This window comes from Theropithecus gelada, chromosome 14 (assembly GCF_003255815.1).
Source record: "Theropithecus gelada isolate Dixy chromosome 14, Tgel_1.0, whole genome shotgun sequence".
Taxonomy (NCBI): domain Eukaryota; kingdom Metazoa; phylum Chordata; class Mammalia; order Primates; family Cercopithecidae; genus Theropithecus; species Theropithecus gelada.
The window spans coordinates 53,485,303-53,502,030 of NC_037682.1; the positions used below are offsets into that span (position 1 = coordinate 53,485,303).

General features: G+C 44.6%; 1 protein-coding gene across 4 annotated transcripts in view; it reads left to right on the forward strand.

Moving 5' to 3' along the window:
- The window catches only part of DKK3 (dickkopf WNT signaling pathway inhibitor 3), a 47,666-nt gene that overhangs the window by 6,850 nt on the left and 24,088 nt on the right, over window positions 1-16,728 (forward strand). For all 4 annotated transcript variants that reach the window (XM_025357027.1, XM_025357026.1, XM_025357028.1 and 1 more), the window contains exons 3-4: window positions 721-858; window positions 4,386-4,469. In XM_025357027.1, coding sequence (XP_025212812.1) covers window positions 721-858; window positions 4,386-4,469 — 222 coding nt within the window. The remainder of the gene's footprint in view (window positions 1-720; window positions 859-4,385; window positions 4,470-16,728) is intronic.

The following is a 16,728-nucleotide window of genomic DNA, read 5'->3' on the forward strand; positions in this document are numbered from 1 at the left end:
AAAAAAAAAAAAAAAAAAAAAAAAAAAAAAAAAAAAAAAAAAGAAAGACAATCAACGGTATGCCCACAAGCAGGTTACTGCTCCGGGCATCTAGAGCTCCATCCCACTGGGGGCCTCAGAGGGAGACTACGTAGATTCTATATGCTTTAGAATTGTCTAGCGAGGGGAGAAGCTGGAGTGCTTACCTTCACAGCCTGTCTGTCACTGCTAGGATGTTAACTCCCTAGCACTTGGGGCCTGTGCAGACTGAGCATACTTTGGTGACCAGAGAATGCCCTTGGAGAGAGACAGAGTTGGTTGTTGGCATGTGTGGGAACTGGATGCAGGTGACCTCCAGATTAGGCCCCCAGGAGATGGGCAGGGCATCAACAGCATTTATACAGGGAGCAAGACTATCTAATGGAAACATGTTCAAAATCCAGCTCCACCGTTTTCTGGGAACCTGGGGAATTTATCTAGTCTTCCTGAGCCTCAGTTTCCCTATTTGTAATACGAGGACATTAACACCCACCTCCCAGAGGGGTTGTGAAATTTCAGTGCTGTAATATATATAAAACATTTAGTATAATATCTTATCGTAGTGAGTACTCAATTAATAGCACCTATCATCATCATGATTCTTTGTAATTGCAGAAGAGGAAAAGAGATTTTTTTTTCTAATAGACTCTCATTTGTAACAAGAGAAAATAATTTTGCTCATTAAATTCATCAATTTAATAGATGGAGGCAGAAGAAGCTGCTGCCAAAGCGTCATCAGAAGTGAACCTGGCAAACTTACCTCCCAGCTATCACAATGAGACCAACACAGACACCAAGGTTGGAAATAATACCATCCATGTGCACCGAGAAATTCACAAGGTAAGTCGTGGCCAGCACTTCCTCCTTTCTATAGTGTCCAGTCCCATCAGAGAACTAAGCTTTTTTTTTTCTTTTTTATATGTGACATACAAGCCCAAAATATAATTGAGAATCATAAAATACAGATTGAAAACCAGAAGCAGTAATGTTACTGTTTAAAGTGGAGAGACAATGTATCAGGATCCTAAATTGCTTTTGCATTTATGCAATATATTTAACCCTAGGCTTCCTGCCAGTCCAGTTGCAAAGGAATGTCCAGGGATTATCATTTGAAAAAAGAAGTAAATGAATGTCTAAAAACACCCTTTCCTAGCATTACATTTGTGGAATTGATCTATCTCACAGGTTTTTATGTATGTCTCAGTGGGGATTGAACTAGAGATCATGTTACGGTGAATTGACCCTCGCTTTTTTTTAGGAGGCATGTAAATATGATATACCCCATTTCCAAAAGAGAAACCCTCTATTGCCACAAAATTAAACTCTCATCCATTTGCTGGTTGTGCGTTCAGAATTCTATAGCAGATTTTTCCCCAAACTACCACCTGTCTGAGTGCCTCTTGGTCTAACATCATGCATGAAGAGCAACCAGTTTCATTCCCATTCTGACCTGATGAAGAAAGCTCTGCAAATCTCAAGGAACATAGCACTAGCTTGCCCCTGGTGTGCAATGTCTCTGACATGATTTGGCAGGACCCTGACAGCAAACTGCCTAAGACTGTGTGCTGTGCAGATATTCAGGATCATTGTTAGCATCCCATTGTTAATATCAAGGAGTTTGCCCCCTCAGCTCATCTCAACTCCTGTATGCAAGGCCACAGTGGCTTTCGCAAAAGAGCCTCACTTTTGTTCAAGTGCCCAGATAATTACTTGGTTGAAACAACGTGTTTCTGTGCCACAGAGCATGGGGGATCAATTTTCACGTGCCATTGCCTTGACTATAAAGTAGCTTTTGTGTGGCACTTCTGCCACTGCATAGTAATGGGTTCAGTTAGATGAATCAGCTACAGAGTGTATCCTCCAGGTAAATGAATGAGTTTACCTGCAGAACACAATCCTTTGGCATTGCTCATCTGCGACTGGCGAATGTTTTCAAGGTGATTGTTTTATTCTTGTCAAACCCAATATCAAGCCATCCTTTCTGACAATAATTAACCAACAGGTTTGGTTGCTTCTTAAAGTTGCTTCTTGTAAATGTCAGAATACCTGAGTGTGAGTCCTACCAGTCTCTAGTGTGATTTTTGAAAAATTACTTAAATGTCTTGATTCTCACTAACTGCATTTATGAAATAAGGATATCAACATCTACATTACAGTATTGTGCAGGTCAAATGACCTAAAGTATATGAAAGTTCATTGTAAACTGTAAAGTGCAATGCAAAAACCAGTATTCTTATTGTTACTGTTATTATAATAAAGTTATTTTATCAACACAGTGCAGTAGTTCTCAAATGGGTTTTATAGAACACTAATCTTCAGCCGGGTGTGATGGCTCATGCCTGTAAACCCAGCACTTTGGGAGGCTGAGGTGGGAGGATCACTTGAGGTCAGGAGTTCGAGACCAGCCTGGCCAACATGGTGAAACCCCATTTCTAATAAAAATCCAAAAAAAAAAAAAAAAATTAGCCTTAGCCGGGCATGGTGTCACGTGCCTGTAATCTCAGCGACTCAGGAAACTGAGGCAGGAGAATCACTTGAACCTGGAGGCAGAGGTTGCAGTGAGCCGAGATCACGCCACTGCATTCCAGCCTGGGTGACACAGCGAAACTGTCAAAAAAAAAAAAAAAAAAAAAGGCCAGGCACGGTGGCTTATGCCTGTATTCCCAGCACTTTGGGAGGCCAAGGTGGGCAGATCACCTGAGGTCAGGAGCTTGAGACCAGCCTGGCCAACATGGCGAAACCCTGTCTCTACTAAAAATACAAAAATTAGCTGGGTGTGGTGGCACACACCTGTAGTCCCAGCTACTCGGGGAGGCTGACGCAGGAGAATCACTTGAACCCAGGAGGTGGAGGTTGCAGTGAACCGAGATCATCACACCACTGCACTCCAGCCTAGATGACAGAGCGAGACTCTGTGTCAAAAAACAAACAAACAAACAAACAAAAAACACTAGCCTTATGCAATGCTTCATAAAAGAAGGGCTCAGTAGTAGTGAAACATATTTGGAAATCATCTTATATATTCTTCTTCTGGAGATTTAAGAAATATACAAATTGTTATAATAAAGGTTCTGATAAGTCATGCAACCCATACGTACAGGCTTGTAGAATTTTTAAAAATATGACATTGGTTAATTCTATAAAAAGCTGGCATAAAGGAAGAGATCATTTCTTTTGGGGAGAGGAATTATTTAGGTAAAAATGTAAAAGCATGGTAATTAAGATGTGGTCCTTACCTTCTCAGAACTAGAATTTGATTCCCTTCTGCAAATTAGTACAATAGTTTCCACTTTGTCCTGGCTGCAGATTACTGTGATATTAGAGTTGGCAGAGACCTTAAAGATGATGTAGAAGTGAGGAAATCTTGAATCAGAGAAAAGATATGATTTGTTCCAGGTGACATACTAGATGGTTATTGGCGACTGAGCCAGAGCTCAAAGAATACACATCTCCTAGCTCCTGAGCCAGCATCTTTTCTTTTCTTTCTTTCTGTTTTTGTTGTTGTTGTTTGTTTGTTTTTGAGATAGAGTTTCACTCTATCGCCCAGGCTGGAGTAGTGCAGTGGCACGATTTCAGCTCACTGCAACCTCTGCAGCCCAGGTTCAAGCGATTCTCCTGCCTCAGCCTCCCACGTAGCTGGGATTATAGGCACCTGCCACTGTGGCTAATTTTTGTATTTTTAGTAGAGATGGGGTTTCACCATCTTGGTCAGGTGACCAAACATCTCTTCTATCCTTCATCACCACACCAAACATTAGACATGACCTTTCATGGGGCAAGAACAGCCTGGGTTCTCTGTTAGACTTAGCTTTGAGATGCCTGCACCTGGTTACAGAATCAGAGGCAGACAATAGATACAGCAATGTTGGAACAAGTCTCTCATTGTACTTAAGCACTTTCTTGATGAAATGAAACCATTCACTCGAATCAGGTTAGGGCTGCTAGAGCTAAAACCTGCTTGCTTTTCATCAAAGATGTTCAACTAGACACCCAGACTTGTAATTTGTCAAAAATAAAGTTGACATTGAGTTTCAAGTGATGAGCCCCAAGAATGATAGAAAGAGCTGACATCTTTGAGCATTTTGCTGGTTGTCAGGCGCCGTGTGGAGTGATTTCTCCGGATCCCCTCATTTCCTCCTCATAGCAACCCTATGAGGCTGACTCTTAACATCTTTTATCACTGTGCCCAGGGGAAGCTGCCCATCTCACAGCTGCCGAGGGAACTCAGAAAGAAAGCGGGGTGGGCATTTCGACTCCTATACTGGATGCCGCTGCTTCAGAAATTGGAAAACAAAACACAAAAACAACTTGTGGAATTTGTCCAGAATTCCTTCTATTTTACTTTCACTGTACCTGTTTTACTACAGATAACCAACAACCAGACTGGCCAAACGGTCTTTTCAGAGACAGTTATCACGTCTGTGGGAGATGAAGAAGGCAGAAGGAGCCACGTAAGTTGTAATTTCCCCTGTACTTACACCCCAGTACACTCACTTTCATTCAGTTTGCCAATGGTGACTCAGATGCAGACCATGGGCAGGAGGGAGTGGAGTCTCCTGACTCATTTCTGCCAAGATCCCTCAATGCCGACATTTCTGACCAGACTGATGCAGTCCAGTAATAGGTTACGCCTTCATGCACTTGGCATCAGAAACAACAGAGAAATTAAATTGAGTGGTCACTTGCATGGCCCATGTCAGCTTTGAAAGGGGGACAAGCGAGTACCAGACATGTTGACTGGGACTTTGGTAAGAGACCTGGTGTATCAGGTGGTGAAATCCCCAAAGCGTCTGGGATGGCCACCCCTTTTGTAATCCCACCTCTGGTCAGGCAGTTTGAGAACAAGAACACCTTATGTGGAGCCCAATGGCCTAAAGGGGAAAAGGCTGTCGGTCCATTCCAGGGCTAGGCTCTGGTCCCCCGTGATTGCTTCTGTTAGTTGCCTGTTGCTTAATCCAGAGGCAGGATGGATTTCACAGAATTATAGAGTCCTAAATTTGGAAGGGGTGTGATTTCACAGAAGGAAAACCTGGGCATAGGTCAGGGGATGACCCGGTTGGAGTCATTGGTCTCCTAACTCCCACACCAGAGGTGGCTCAACTGCACTTCATCTTCTCAAAGAGATGCTGGCTTTGGATGCACACGCCTGCTGAGGAGTGGCCAGCAGGGAAAGTGTGTCTTTTTTATGGAGACTGCAAGCCAGCCCCTCTGTATCCAGATGGCTTATGCATCCTCAGCCTTCCCAGGGCACTGATGATTTTCCCCACCTCTTTTGGTCTTATGGCTGGAAGAGAACCAGTGTACTGATGACAGTTAGGAAGGTGGTGTTGTCTTGGTTAGTGGCTGATGGATTTTTTTCTTTGTTTTTGGCACAGTGCTCAAATGTCGGGAGCTGGCCAACATTTACAGCAGGCTGGGGGTCCAGTTGGCTGTGTGCAATGGTAGTGACCCACCATCCAAGGGAGCCTGGGAGTGGGGGTGAGGAACTGTGCAGTGAAATGGAAAGGACACTGGCTGTGGGGTCTAGAAGCCTCACTTTGTCCTACCAGTCAGGACACCTCGGTTTCCCCATCTTCAAGTGAGGTAACAATGTCCATCATCTCTCCCAGCCATGGCAGCACAGAAGCCTCTGAAACAAAGACAAGGTTGGCCGGGCGCGGTGGCTCACGCCTGTCATCCCAGCACTTTGGGAGGCTGAGGCAGGCAGATCATGAGGTCAGGAATTCCAGACTAGCCTGGCCAACATGATGAAATCCCGCCTCTACTAATAGTATAAAAATAGGCTGGGCGTGGTAGCACATGCCTGTAATCCCAGCTACTCGGGAGGCTGAGGCAGGAGAATCACTTGAACCTGGGAGGAGGAGGTTGCGATGAGCCGAGATCATATCATTGCACTCCAGCCTGGGCAACAAGAGCGAAACTCCGTCTCAAAAAAAAAAAAAGAGAGAGAAACAAAGACAAGGTTAACTAAGGCAGGGATGGAAGGAAGGCCAGCTTCCAAAGATGGGAGAGAGAGAAGAAAGCAAAACAAAAACCAGCCAGCCATAGGATATGATCATGGTTCTAGAGGGAAGCGGTTTAGAGTGTTCCAGATCTCAGGCTGTATTGGGGGTTTGATGAAGCATTGAGGCCCAAGCAGAGTTGTGGAATGAAAAGGGCAGGGGAAACAGAACTCAGAGGGCTGTGAATTAGGAAAAAATCTTTTGTTCTCAAGTAAAAAAAACTTAATCTATCATTGCACAATGGTACAGCTGTGCTCTGGGGAGGGCAGCAGCCATGCCTGTGAGCACACCTGCACCTGCTGGAGGACCAGGTGCACATGAGGCTGCCACACCTGCATCCCTTGCTGCCCACTCCACCCCTTCAACAAGCCAGCTGTGTCCAGTTGGTGCCTTTTAGTCAGGGGAACTGAGACTCTGAGAGTGGGGTGGGGAAGAGACAAGATCTTGAACATGCCAAGGGCATGCTTGGGGCAGAAACTGGTTGCCTACACTTTTGTGCTGTGTGTCACTTTTCCCAAGCATGCATGGCCTTGTGTGCCCCTGTGTACTCTGCTTCAGATCTCATCTGGGAGGCCCAGAATCTCCACAGCTGCCCATGCAGTCTCCTCTGGCCATCGTGTGATGGAGGACACACCTTGGCCCCCTTGTGCAGGGCAGAATCTGAACCCCCATATATGACAGTTCTGAGAATGCAGGAGGTTGAGGGGAAAGCAGTAGATCTAAGAACCCCACATGCTGGAGGCTCACCAAGGTTGTGTCGATGCCTGCTCAGACCCACGGGATGTGAGTGTATTGGGTTTCTATATGAGAATGAATTCCCATTTGATTAACTAGAAGGGAGACCTGGGGCATCTGATGCTTGACTGGCCAGCATCTGGAAGATCCCGCAGGGCTTTGGAGAACAGATTGGAGACTTTTCAAGCCACCTGTGAAAAGGATGTCATATGGCAGAAAAGGTGGCATGTGTGCCTCACTACAGAGCTGCACTCATTGTTGGAGTGGCTTGCCCAGAGTCAGGGAAGTGAGATCTCGTTTCCCGTGTCCACAGAATTCTTTCATTCAACCGCCTTCCTATTCCTGGGCTCACCGTCGTCCTAACACAATTGATCTAGGGCTTCAGCAACGTCTTTACAGAGACACGGAGCTCCTTTCTCTGAATAGAAAGCGATAAAGACTAGTTTACTATCAAAGGAATGCAGGGGGCTCTGCATTCTCACCACTGTCCTATTCTATCATTTTGCAATTTAATGATTTTTACAGTTGACTCTGAAATGCATTACACACTACAGAAACTTTCTCTCAGAGGGAAAAGGGAGATTTGCCATGGCAAAGGACAAATCATATGCTGTGTAAACCTTAAAATACTACACACGGGAGCTGAATTTTCAGGATTTAAAATTTCCAGATGAATTCAATTAAAAGTAATCACCACGCACCCTCTACTTTCCTTTCTTCAAATGCTGGAATGTGTATTAATGTGTATGGTAACCCGAGGAGACTCACAGAAAGTTACAGAGAGTAACACTATATGCCTGTCTAGAAATTGCACGCAGTATGTGCAGGGCCCTGGTCTGTTTTTACACTCAAATGTGAAAGGGGAAAAGGACGCTACAGCTTGTTATTTCACCTGAGCACCTCGGCTGATGGAGATGTGGTCTGATGTCTTTGTTGTGAGGCTTTTGTGCTGCACTTGCCGCCTGCCCCACTTCACAGGTCAGTGGCAGACGCCCTGATGCTGCGCTGCTTTTGCGCTGCTTTTGCGCAGCATGTGGAAGCTAGAGCGTGGGCAAGCCATTGTGCATTAATAGGACACTTTTATTTATGGAACTGTGTCCCCACATAGGAAGAGTCTGGCCCAGTTAGCCAAGGCACCCTTTTTATGGGATGCATCCTCTTTAAAATCCAACTCACAGCTACAAGGCTTAGCACATCCTGCATGTTTTGTCCTTCTAGTTTCACATTAGAATATAATGTTAAAAAGTGAGCTGGGTTGTATCTAAGTGAACGCACCTCGTTTGAAGCTATAGGTTCAATCATATACAAGCAACTCCAAGATACTGGCCAAGACTTCTGAGAGGCTGAGTACAGTGGCACATACCTGTAGTCCCAGCACTTTGGAAGGCTGAGGTGGGAGGATCACTTGAAGACAGGCATTCAAGACCAGCCGGGGTAAGAAATTGAGACCCCTCTACAAAAAATAAAAAAATTAAAAAAATAGGTGGGCCTGGTGACACGTGCCTGTGGTTCCAGCTACTCAGGAGGCTGAGGCAGGAGGATCGCTTGAGCCCAGGAGGTCGAGGCTGCAGTGAGCTATGATTGCATCACTGCATTCCAGCTTGGGTGACAGTGATACCCTGTCTCTAGAGACAAACAAACAACAGACTTCTGAGGCCACAGGTGGATGCATTTGCCTGCCAAAAGCACCCAGCTTGTAGAGATTTGAGTGACCCAGGGACTTCCTTCTTCCAGTGCTGGTGGTGGCTTTTTGACTGGGACAGCAGACTGAGGACAGTGACCATGGAGTTCTCGACAAGTGTGAGACCGCTTGTTGTGAGGATACTTTGCCTGTTAAATGTGTTGGAGCCTGGGGAGAGCGGGATGTTAAACCGTGGCCATCTTTTCCCATGGAGTAGTGAGCACCCATCACCTCCAAGCCCAGAGAGACCAAGCGAGAAAGTGGGAGAGGAAAGTGTGTGGAACAAGCCTTTCTCCCTCAGGCCTCAAGTTCTTCCCTGACCCCAACTTATTCATTCATTCCAGAGTGGACAGTGGGGTGCTGGCTTTGTTTTCTCCCTGCACCCTGGGTTTTGATGCTGAACTCCATTCATTTAGTGGAGTGTCAGAGGGTACCATGATGAGGAATCTCTGGGGGCTTATTATTTTAACGGAATTGCACCAGGGGAGGGTGGGGCACCTCTAGAGGGACTCAATCAGTTCCCAGAGGATCTGCCTCCGAGGGAGACCTGCAAGGTCCAGGGAGGCTGGGGTGGTGGCTGGGTCCCAGGAAATGCAGCCCTTCCCTTCTGTCCATTTTGAGGCAGAATGAAGAAGTTTGAAGAAGGCGAGATGCAGACCTCGGTTCGAGCCCTGCATTGACTTTTACAAGCTCTGCTCTCTGTGACTCGGTTTCTTCAACTATCAAATGGGGCTAATGATCCCTCTTTCACAAGACTGAGTGAGAATTTAGTGTGGCAAAGTTTATAAAAGCTCTTTGTGTGAGGTTCATTATTACTGAAGAGTAATTAAAGCTGGGTTCTAATTGGCTGGTTCCCAGCAACTTTACAGAAAAAGGAATGGCATGAGACTGGGGGGAAATGCGCAAGGCCTCCACAGGCACAGGCATCTTTCTTCTGACGTTTGTAGCCTCCAGCTCCTTTCATTCTGCAGCAGCCTGCCTCGCTTCCTGAGTGATGTGCTCTGCCAGAAGCTCTGTGCTCCTGGCCATGAGGCTGACTCATCCCGCTGCTGTTCCTAACGGTGCCTGTCGTATATGTCTAGGTTGGGGATTGGTGATACAGACAAAGGGAAGGATAGGTCATAATGAATGACCAGGGGAATAGGCGATGGTTGGGTACTGACAAGTTCCAAGTTGGGGCCCCAAGTTGGCAAGGGGTGATACTGGTTTCTGCTGAAAGAAACAGACTTGTTGTCCTGAGGTTGACAGCATAGGCTTGTGTGAATGTCTGGTTCCATAGTCTGAGAACCACACAAAGTTTGGGTACATTTGTGTTTCGAGATTTATGTTTTGTGTTGACTTTGTGATTTATGGCTAAATATAAGGCCCTCATGCCTTATTCAGTAGGAAAATATATATAAGGAAAATTGAAGAGCTCTGTATCATTCTCAGAAATGGGTAAATAATTCCCAAATAAATAAAGTTGATGTGGGTGAGCAATATTTATGGGGTAGGCATTTCTTTTTGTGCTGTTACCTGGTATATTAAGTTGTACTTTCCTCAACCTCGGTATCTTTCAAGAAGGAATTCATTAAATAGAAGTGATTTCACATCTAAAATCAAAATACTGTGGAGTTAATACTGTGGAGATGGTATAAAAGGTTGTTTTCAATCGAACATTAAGTGAAAAAAATTGCAGAACAGTATATATAATATTTAAAGTATACAAAATATACATATAAGGTGTATGAAATATTTTTAGAAAAAAGTATGCATAAAAAATCCTGGTAAAATGTATATTAAATCATTAGTAGATCTTTCCAGAGGATTTTAAGCTTGCAGAGACTTCCTTTATAGATTTATTTCTTTAAAAAGAATTTGTGAATTTACAGTTTTGGTGTAAACATCTCTCTATATTTTCGAATGGTTTTGCAAATACTTTCAGTGTAAATGCTAGAAATTAAATTGTTAAGTCAAAGGGTGTCCATATCTAAAATTTTGAGAGATACTGACAAATTTTCCTCTAGGAAGGCTACACCCATTTTATTTTTAGCATCAATTTCTGAAGCTGTGTTTCACCAGCCCTCACCTACAGTGGGTGTTAACAGTGCGTGAGCATATGACAGGCAAAGAAAAAAGATATGTTCTTTTTCTTCATATTTCTTTGATTATTAGGTCAAAGAACTATAAGCAAGGGGGATGGCTGTTTGAGAACTCTAAGTTGTATCAAATGTAGAGTCTGCAAATTTATCTTATTCCTTCTTTTCTTTGTCAGGGAGAAAGGTTAGTTTTGCATTCCAGGCCGTGCCCAAGACCAAATACCATCTATTCCAGTGTGAGGTGATTAGGGAGGTGGGAAGTCCTAGCAGGAACATTTGAGTGCTCAGTGTCTATGTGAGGCGGCTGATGGGCTGAGTCACAGGGGGTGGGTGGTGGGGACATGCAGGCTACTGCCTCCACCCCTGTGAATACAAACAAGATTTAGATGACTGCTGATAGAAGCAGCACTTCAGGGTGGTTAACAGCTCGGGCACAGGCAGATCCAGTTCAAATGGCAATTCTATTGCTTATTAGCTGTGTGCCTTTGGTTAAGTTCCTGAACTGCTCTAAGCCTTAGTTTTCCTGTATGTAAAATGGGCTTAATAAAAGTACCTTCCATATAGTATTGTCATGAAGATAAAATAAAATAACCCAGGTCAAGATATTATACAATATCTGGAACATAAAGAATAAGAAGTCAGTAAATAGCAGGCATTTGTTATGTTTTTATTATTTTGGTAGCCCAATCCATGGCTGTCAAAATTATCAGTATTAATTCATTCATTTATTTGCACATTCTTTGAATACTTGCTACGTTTTTGGCAGAGAAATGTAAAAGACAGTCTCTAACATCAGAGACCATCCAGGCTAGTAGTGGACAAAAAAAATAAATAAACAAGTCCTTACAATATGGATGCACAACTTTGAAAGGCAAAGGTTGCACAGGGCATTGTGGGGGCATGGTGCAGGCGCAAAACCAGGTAGCCACGGAAGACTTGCTTGGGAGAGAGTTCTTTATGGGTCTCTTGTTTCTGCTCATTTTATAAGCAAAGGCACTTCTTAGTCCATTTGCATTGCTAGAAAGTAGTACACAAGCCTGGGTAATTTACAAAGAAAAGAGGTTTATTTGGCTTACAGTTCTGCAGGCTGTACAAGCATGGCACCAGTATCTGCACCTGGTGATGGCTTCGGGAAGCCCCCACTCATGGCAGAAGATAAAGGTGAGCAGGCGTCACATTGTGAGAGGAAGCTGGGGGAGGGAGGAGAGAGAGAGAGAGAGAGAGGCTAGGCTCTTTTTTGTTTTTGTAGAGACAGTGCCTCACTATATTGCCCAAGCTGGTTTTGAACTCCTGGCCTCAAGAGATCCTCCCACCTCGGCCTCCCAAAGTTCTGGGACTGTAGGCATGAGTCACTATGCCCAGCCTCTTTTTAACAATCAGAACACATGGGAACCGATAGAGTGAGAACAGTGTCAAGCCACCCATAAGGGAGCTGCCCCCATGACCTAACTATCTTCTACTAGGTCCCACCTCCAATGCTAGGGATCGAATTTCAACATGAGATTTAAAGAGGACAAATATCCACACTATATCTGACACTAATTGACCTCTTGTTCCAGACCCTCTTTTCAAGGATGTTTTATAGGCAGTGGCCTTGAAAAACAGAGGTAGCTCTCCCTTCATGGCAGAGGGAAGGTTTTCTTGCAGTCCATTATCAAAGGTTTGGGTTCTCTGAGCTTGAGATTCCTTAGGTGTGATGTAAACCCTATGCACGTGCAGCATCCACCTGGACTCCTCCATGTGGCAGTGTGGAACCTGCAGACAAGGAGAACTGATATAGACAAGAGGCTTATGCAGTTTTTGTGTTGCTGAAATAAAGCCCTTTGTCTCTGACCCGGAAGTCTCATGTCTTCTGCTAGAAGCCATGAAACTGTGGCAGGCACATGTATCATCTTGCAAATAGAATAGAATCTTAGACCCTTCACACTTCTTGACAGGCTCCCTGGAAGAGGTGGCAGTTGAGTTGTATTTTGAATGATGTCTAGGAATTCTTAGTTGTGGGGAAGAAGGATATTCCTTGAAGAAGTATTTCTTCTTCAAAGTCAAGGAGACATGTGGAAATAAGAATATGTTGCAGGAACACTAAACAATTTAGAATGTCAGACCTGGAGATGTGCTTGGGGGAGCAGAAGATGAAGCTGGGGAGAGGCAGGGATGAGATCAGGCAGGCCTTCAAGAGCCATGCCAAGGAGTTAGGAATACATGCTGAGTTAGGAACATATCCTGCATCTGCAGTACTTTACCATGCCCTGTGCTGTATACTGTAATGAGCCTTCATGCAGTCCCTAGAGGAAAGAGCCAGGAAGACATGGTTTGGAAGACAGACATTAGTGGGGATGAAGCTTTGCTTAATCCTGCTGAAGCTGAAGGCTTGAGCCCCTTTGGGCTCCAAAGCCTGTACCCTGCAAAAAACCTGGCTTCCGGCCTTGAAATCTGGAAACTGTTACTTAGAAATGGAGCACTCTGCTTTTGCTTGGTGCCAGTAGACAGGCCAGATAAGTGACAGTGATTGAACTTGAAATCTCATTAGGTTGATGGTGTTGGCTGCAGAACAAGCTGATTTCTGTGGTCTCTGAATAGCCTGGGCATGTCGGGCCCAACAGCTCCTCCATGCAGGTGTGTGGCTGTCCACTGCTCTCAGGACCTGGGGATCCTTCCAGACCGTCCTGGATAACCTTCACCATAGAGTCTTTGTATCCTGACTGCCAAATATGTGGCCCTGTCCTTCTTTACCTGTTGGCATCATTCCAAAAAACTCATTGAGTCCATTTTGTTTTGTTTTTAAAATAACATCAAGGGCTACAACATTTCCCAGTACTCCCTTATTTAGTCAGGCACTGTGCCAGGGATCTGATTTGCATTCCTTCACATGATCCACATGACAATGATACAAGGCAGACACCCTGTTGACCCCATTTTACAGATGAAGTAACTGAGGCTCAGAGAAAATTATAAAACAGAACTCGTAGGTGGCTGAGACAGTACTAAAAAAGAGAAATAAAATGAAACACTTAGGTCTTGTTGATTCCAAAACTTCCAAGACTCGTGTTCTTAATGGAACATATAAAAATTGTGATGAAATGTATATAAGATAAAATTACCATCTTAACAATGTTTATGCATATAATTCAGCAGTGTTAATGAGATGCTATACCCATTAAACAATGCCCGCCTCCTCCAATCCCCTGGCAACCTCCATTCTTCTTTCTGTCTCTATGATTCTGACCACTCAAGGTACCTCATATGAGTGGAATCATACTGTATTTGTATTTTTGTGACTGGTGAATTTAACTTAGTATAATGTCGTCAGGGTTCATCCATGTTGTAGCAGGTATCAGAATCTCATTCCTTTTTAAGGCTGAATGATAGTACATTGTGTGTGTATATACGTAGCACACCATGTTTTGTCTCTCCATTCATTTGTCAATGCACCTTTGGGTTGCTTCCACCTTTTGGCTATTGTGAATAATGCTGCTATGAACACAGGTATGCAAATATCTCTTTGATATTCTTTCATATCAAATGCTTTCAATTCTTTTGGATATATACCCAGAAGTGGAATTGCTAGATCATATGGTTATTCTATTTTTAATGTTCTGAGGAACCAGCATACTGTTTTCCATAGTGACTGCGCCATTTTGCATTCCCACCAGCAGGGCACAAGGTAAAAGTTTTTTTTCAACCTTTCAGTCTTCATGACTATAGGCACTAGAGGACATAAGTGCCCAATGTGAGCTGAAGGACTGTCTCAAAATTCCTGGCCCCTGCTGCCCTTGGATAAGGCAGTGCCTTCCCCAACTCTGCTTTCAGCAGTTGCCGCTGCAGTGTGGCAGCCATAGTCTCAGGGAGTGTTTTTAAAGCTTAACTGATGCCACTGACCTGAGTTTTTCACCCCTCATCCTGGTATATAGCCAACATGCTGAAAACTTCCCCTAGGCCTGGGCGTATGCAGGCTCAGGCTGCATCTTGGAGATTGTGGGGATCCAGAGATGTGATTTCTTTGATCATTCAGGAATTAACACCCACTCCACACCGTCCTTTATGAGCCCCACCCTCACCTTCTCCATGTTGTCCTCAAAGACTCCCCAGAGGCATGAGGGGCCTCCCACTTCCCTGTAAAGGGGCTCCAGACTCCCAAGAGGTCCTATGGGGGACTCAGGCCTCCAAGGAGGTTTTGTGGTGGTGATGGTTGTTTATTAATTCCCACCAGTGGTAGTGAGGGCTTCCCGGGAGGTAGGCCAGGGGACAGTGCCAACAGAGGCCCTGGTCATGCCATCTCCTCTTTCAGGGTCAGTGCCAGGAGCAGCGGAAGGGAACTGGGTCAGGATGGGAAGTGGGGAATGCAAAAAGACATGTTTAATGCTCCCAGGGAATTCACAGTCATGCCCCCAAATCTAATAAATGAACTGGTCTCTCAAATCAGGCAGGAAACCTCTACTCTTGGTCACATCCCCAGCAGACTGTGGGAAAAATGACGGATGGAGATTGAGTCATCTAAATGTTTGCTCAGATCTCATTGCTTGGTCTACTGTCAGTTTCATTTTTCACCTCCACCTCCTGGAAGAGAAAGAATAAACAAGATATTTGGGTACGTTTTAGGGGAACGTAGTGTGGTAGAATTTGGAATCCAAATTGCTGCAAGTTGAAATCCCTGCTTCTGGGGCAACTTCCCTCATGGCTGTGAGCATTGGTTCCTGCTCTGTGAAAGGAGGATTTAATGACTGCTCGAGGAGGGTGTTTTACAAGTAGGAGGCAATGTCTGGAAAACAGTGTTTAATAGATGCTGAATAAGTGTGAATTCTCCTTTCTGACCTAATTTCCTGGACCCCTTGTGGCAGGAAGCAGTAGTTTACTGAATATGAGTGTGATAAATCAGTAAATATGTTTATTTTATTGTAAGGTTGCTGTGGCTTTGAAACAGTAACTGAGAAGGCTTCTGAAAGGTGATGGTGGCTAAGGTGCTAGACCAAACAGATGAAAAAGCTATTTGTGTAAAGACAGGCCTCATGCCAAAGATAGAGTAAAACAGTATTTCACTGAGTCACACAATTGTAAATGGTAGAATTCACAGGGTCCCCTTAACTCCTCTAAACCAGGAAGGAACACATGTGGCCATCCACTGCCATACCGCACTGCCAGGCACATGGCAGACGTTGCTAATCAATCGCAGAGTTGTTTCCTTATGAGCCCAGATAATCTCAGCACTTGAGGCAGCACAGCACTTCAAACAGCAACTGACAGTTGGAAAAGGACTATCCTGGAAACCTATTTTCCACCCCTGCTTCAGACCAAACCTCCCATTTTGCAGATGAGAAAACAGAGATGGGGGATATAATTTTCTCCAAATCATGCAGCCATCAGATCTGGAAACTTATTTCCAGTTCAGTTCAGCTTTTAGTGCATGGTGGACCTGGAATTTCCTTTTTCAGGAAGCAGGGTCTTGGTGCCCTTGTTTTTGTCATATCTCAACAAATTAATAATTGAGAGAATGGGCCACCTAATGCTGAGAAAGATGGTGAAGACCAGCCGGGAAAGGGTGTTCTCAGGCCCAGGGAAAAAATGTAGAGGTTCATAAAGAATTGTCTAAAGACTGAGCTTGGGAAGGCAGGGACTTCACCTGTCATGTGTCATCTCTGTATCCCTATGTCTGTGCTGGACATGGATAGGCATTCAGTAGTTGAATACATAGTAGATGAAAGCTGTGTGACCTTGGTGCAAATTGGGGAATAGAAACAGAAGTAAAAGTCCTTGAAGATAGGATTCTGTAAAGAGCTGTAAGTATGTAAATGAGTTTGATTTGTTTAAAAAAATGAACCTCTGTTTTTCTTGCCTTTGTTCACTCATCTACATTATTGGACACCTACTGTTTGTTGGGCTGTATACCCAGTGTTTTACATGTTTTATTTTCTAATTCTTAAAACACTATGGGCCGGGCGCGGTGGCTCAAGCCTGTAATCCCAGCACTTTGGGAGGCCGAGACGGGCGGATCACGAGGTCAGGAGATCGAGACCATCCTGGCGAACACAGTGAAACCCCGTCTCTACTAAGAAATACAAAAAATAGCCGGGCGAGATGGCGGGCGCCTGTAGTCCCAGCTACTCGGGAGGCTGAGGCCGGAGAATGGCGTGAACCCGGGAGGCGGAGCCTGCAGTGAGCTGAGATCCGGCCACTGCACTCCAGCCTGGGCGACAGAGCGAGACTCCGTCTCAAAAAA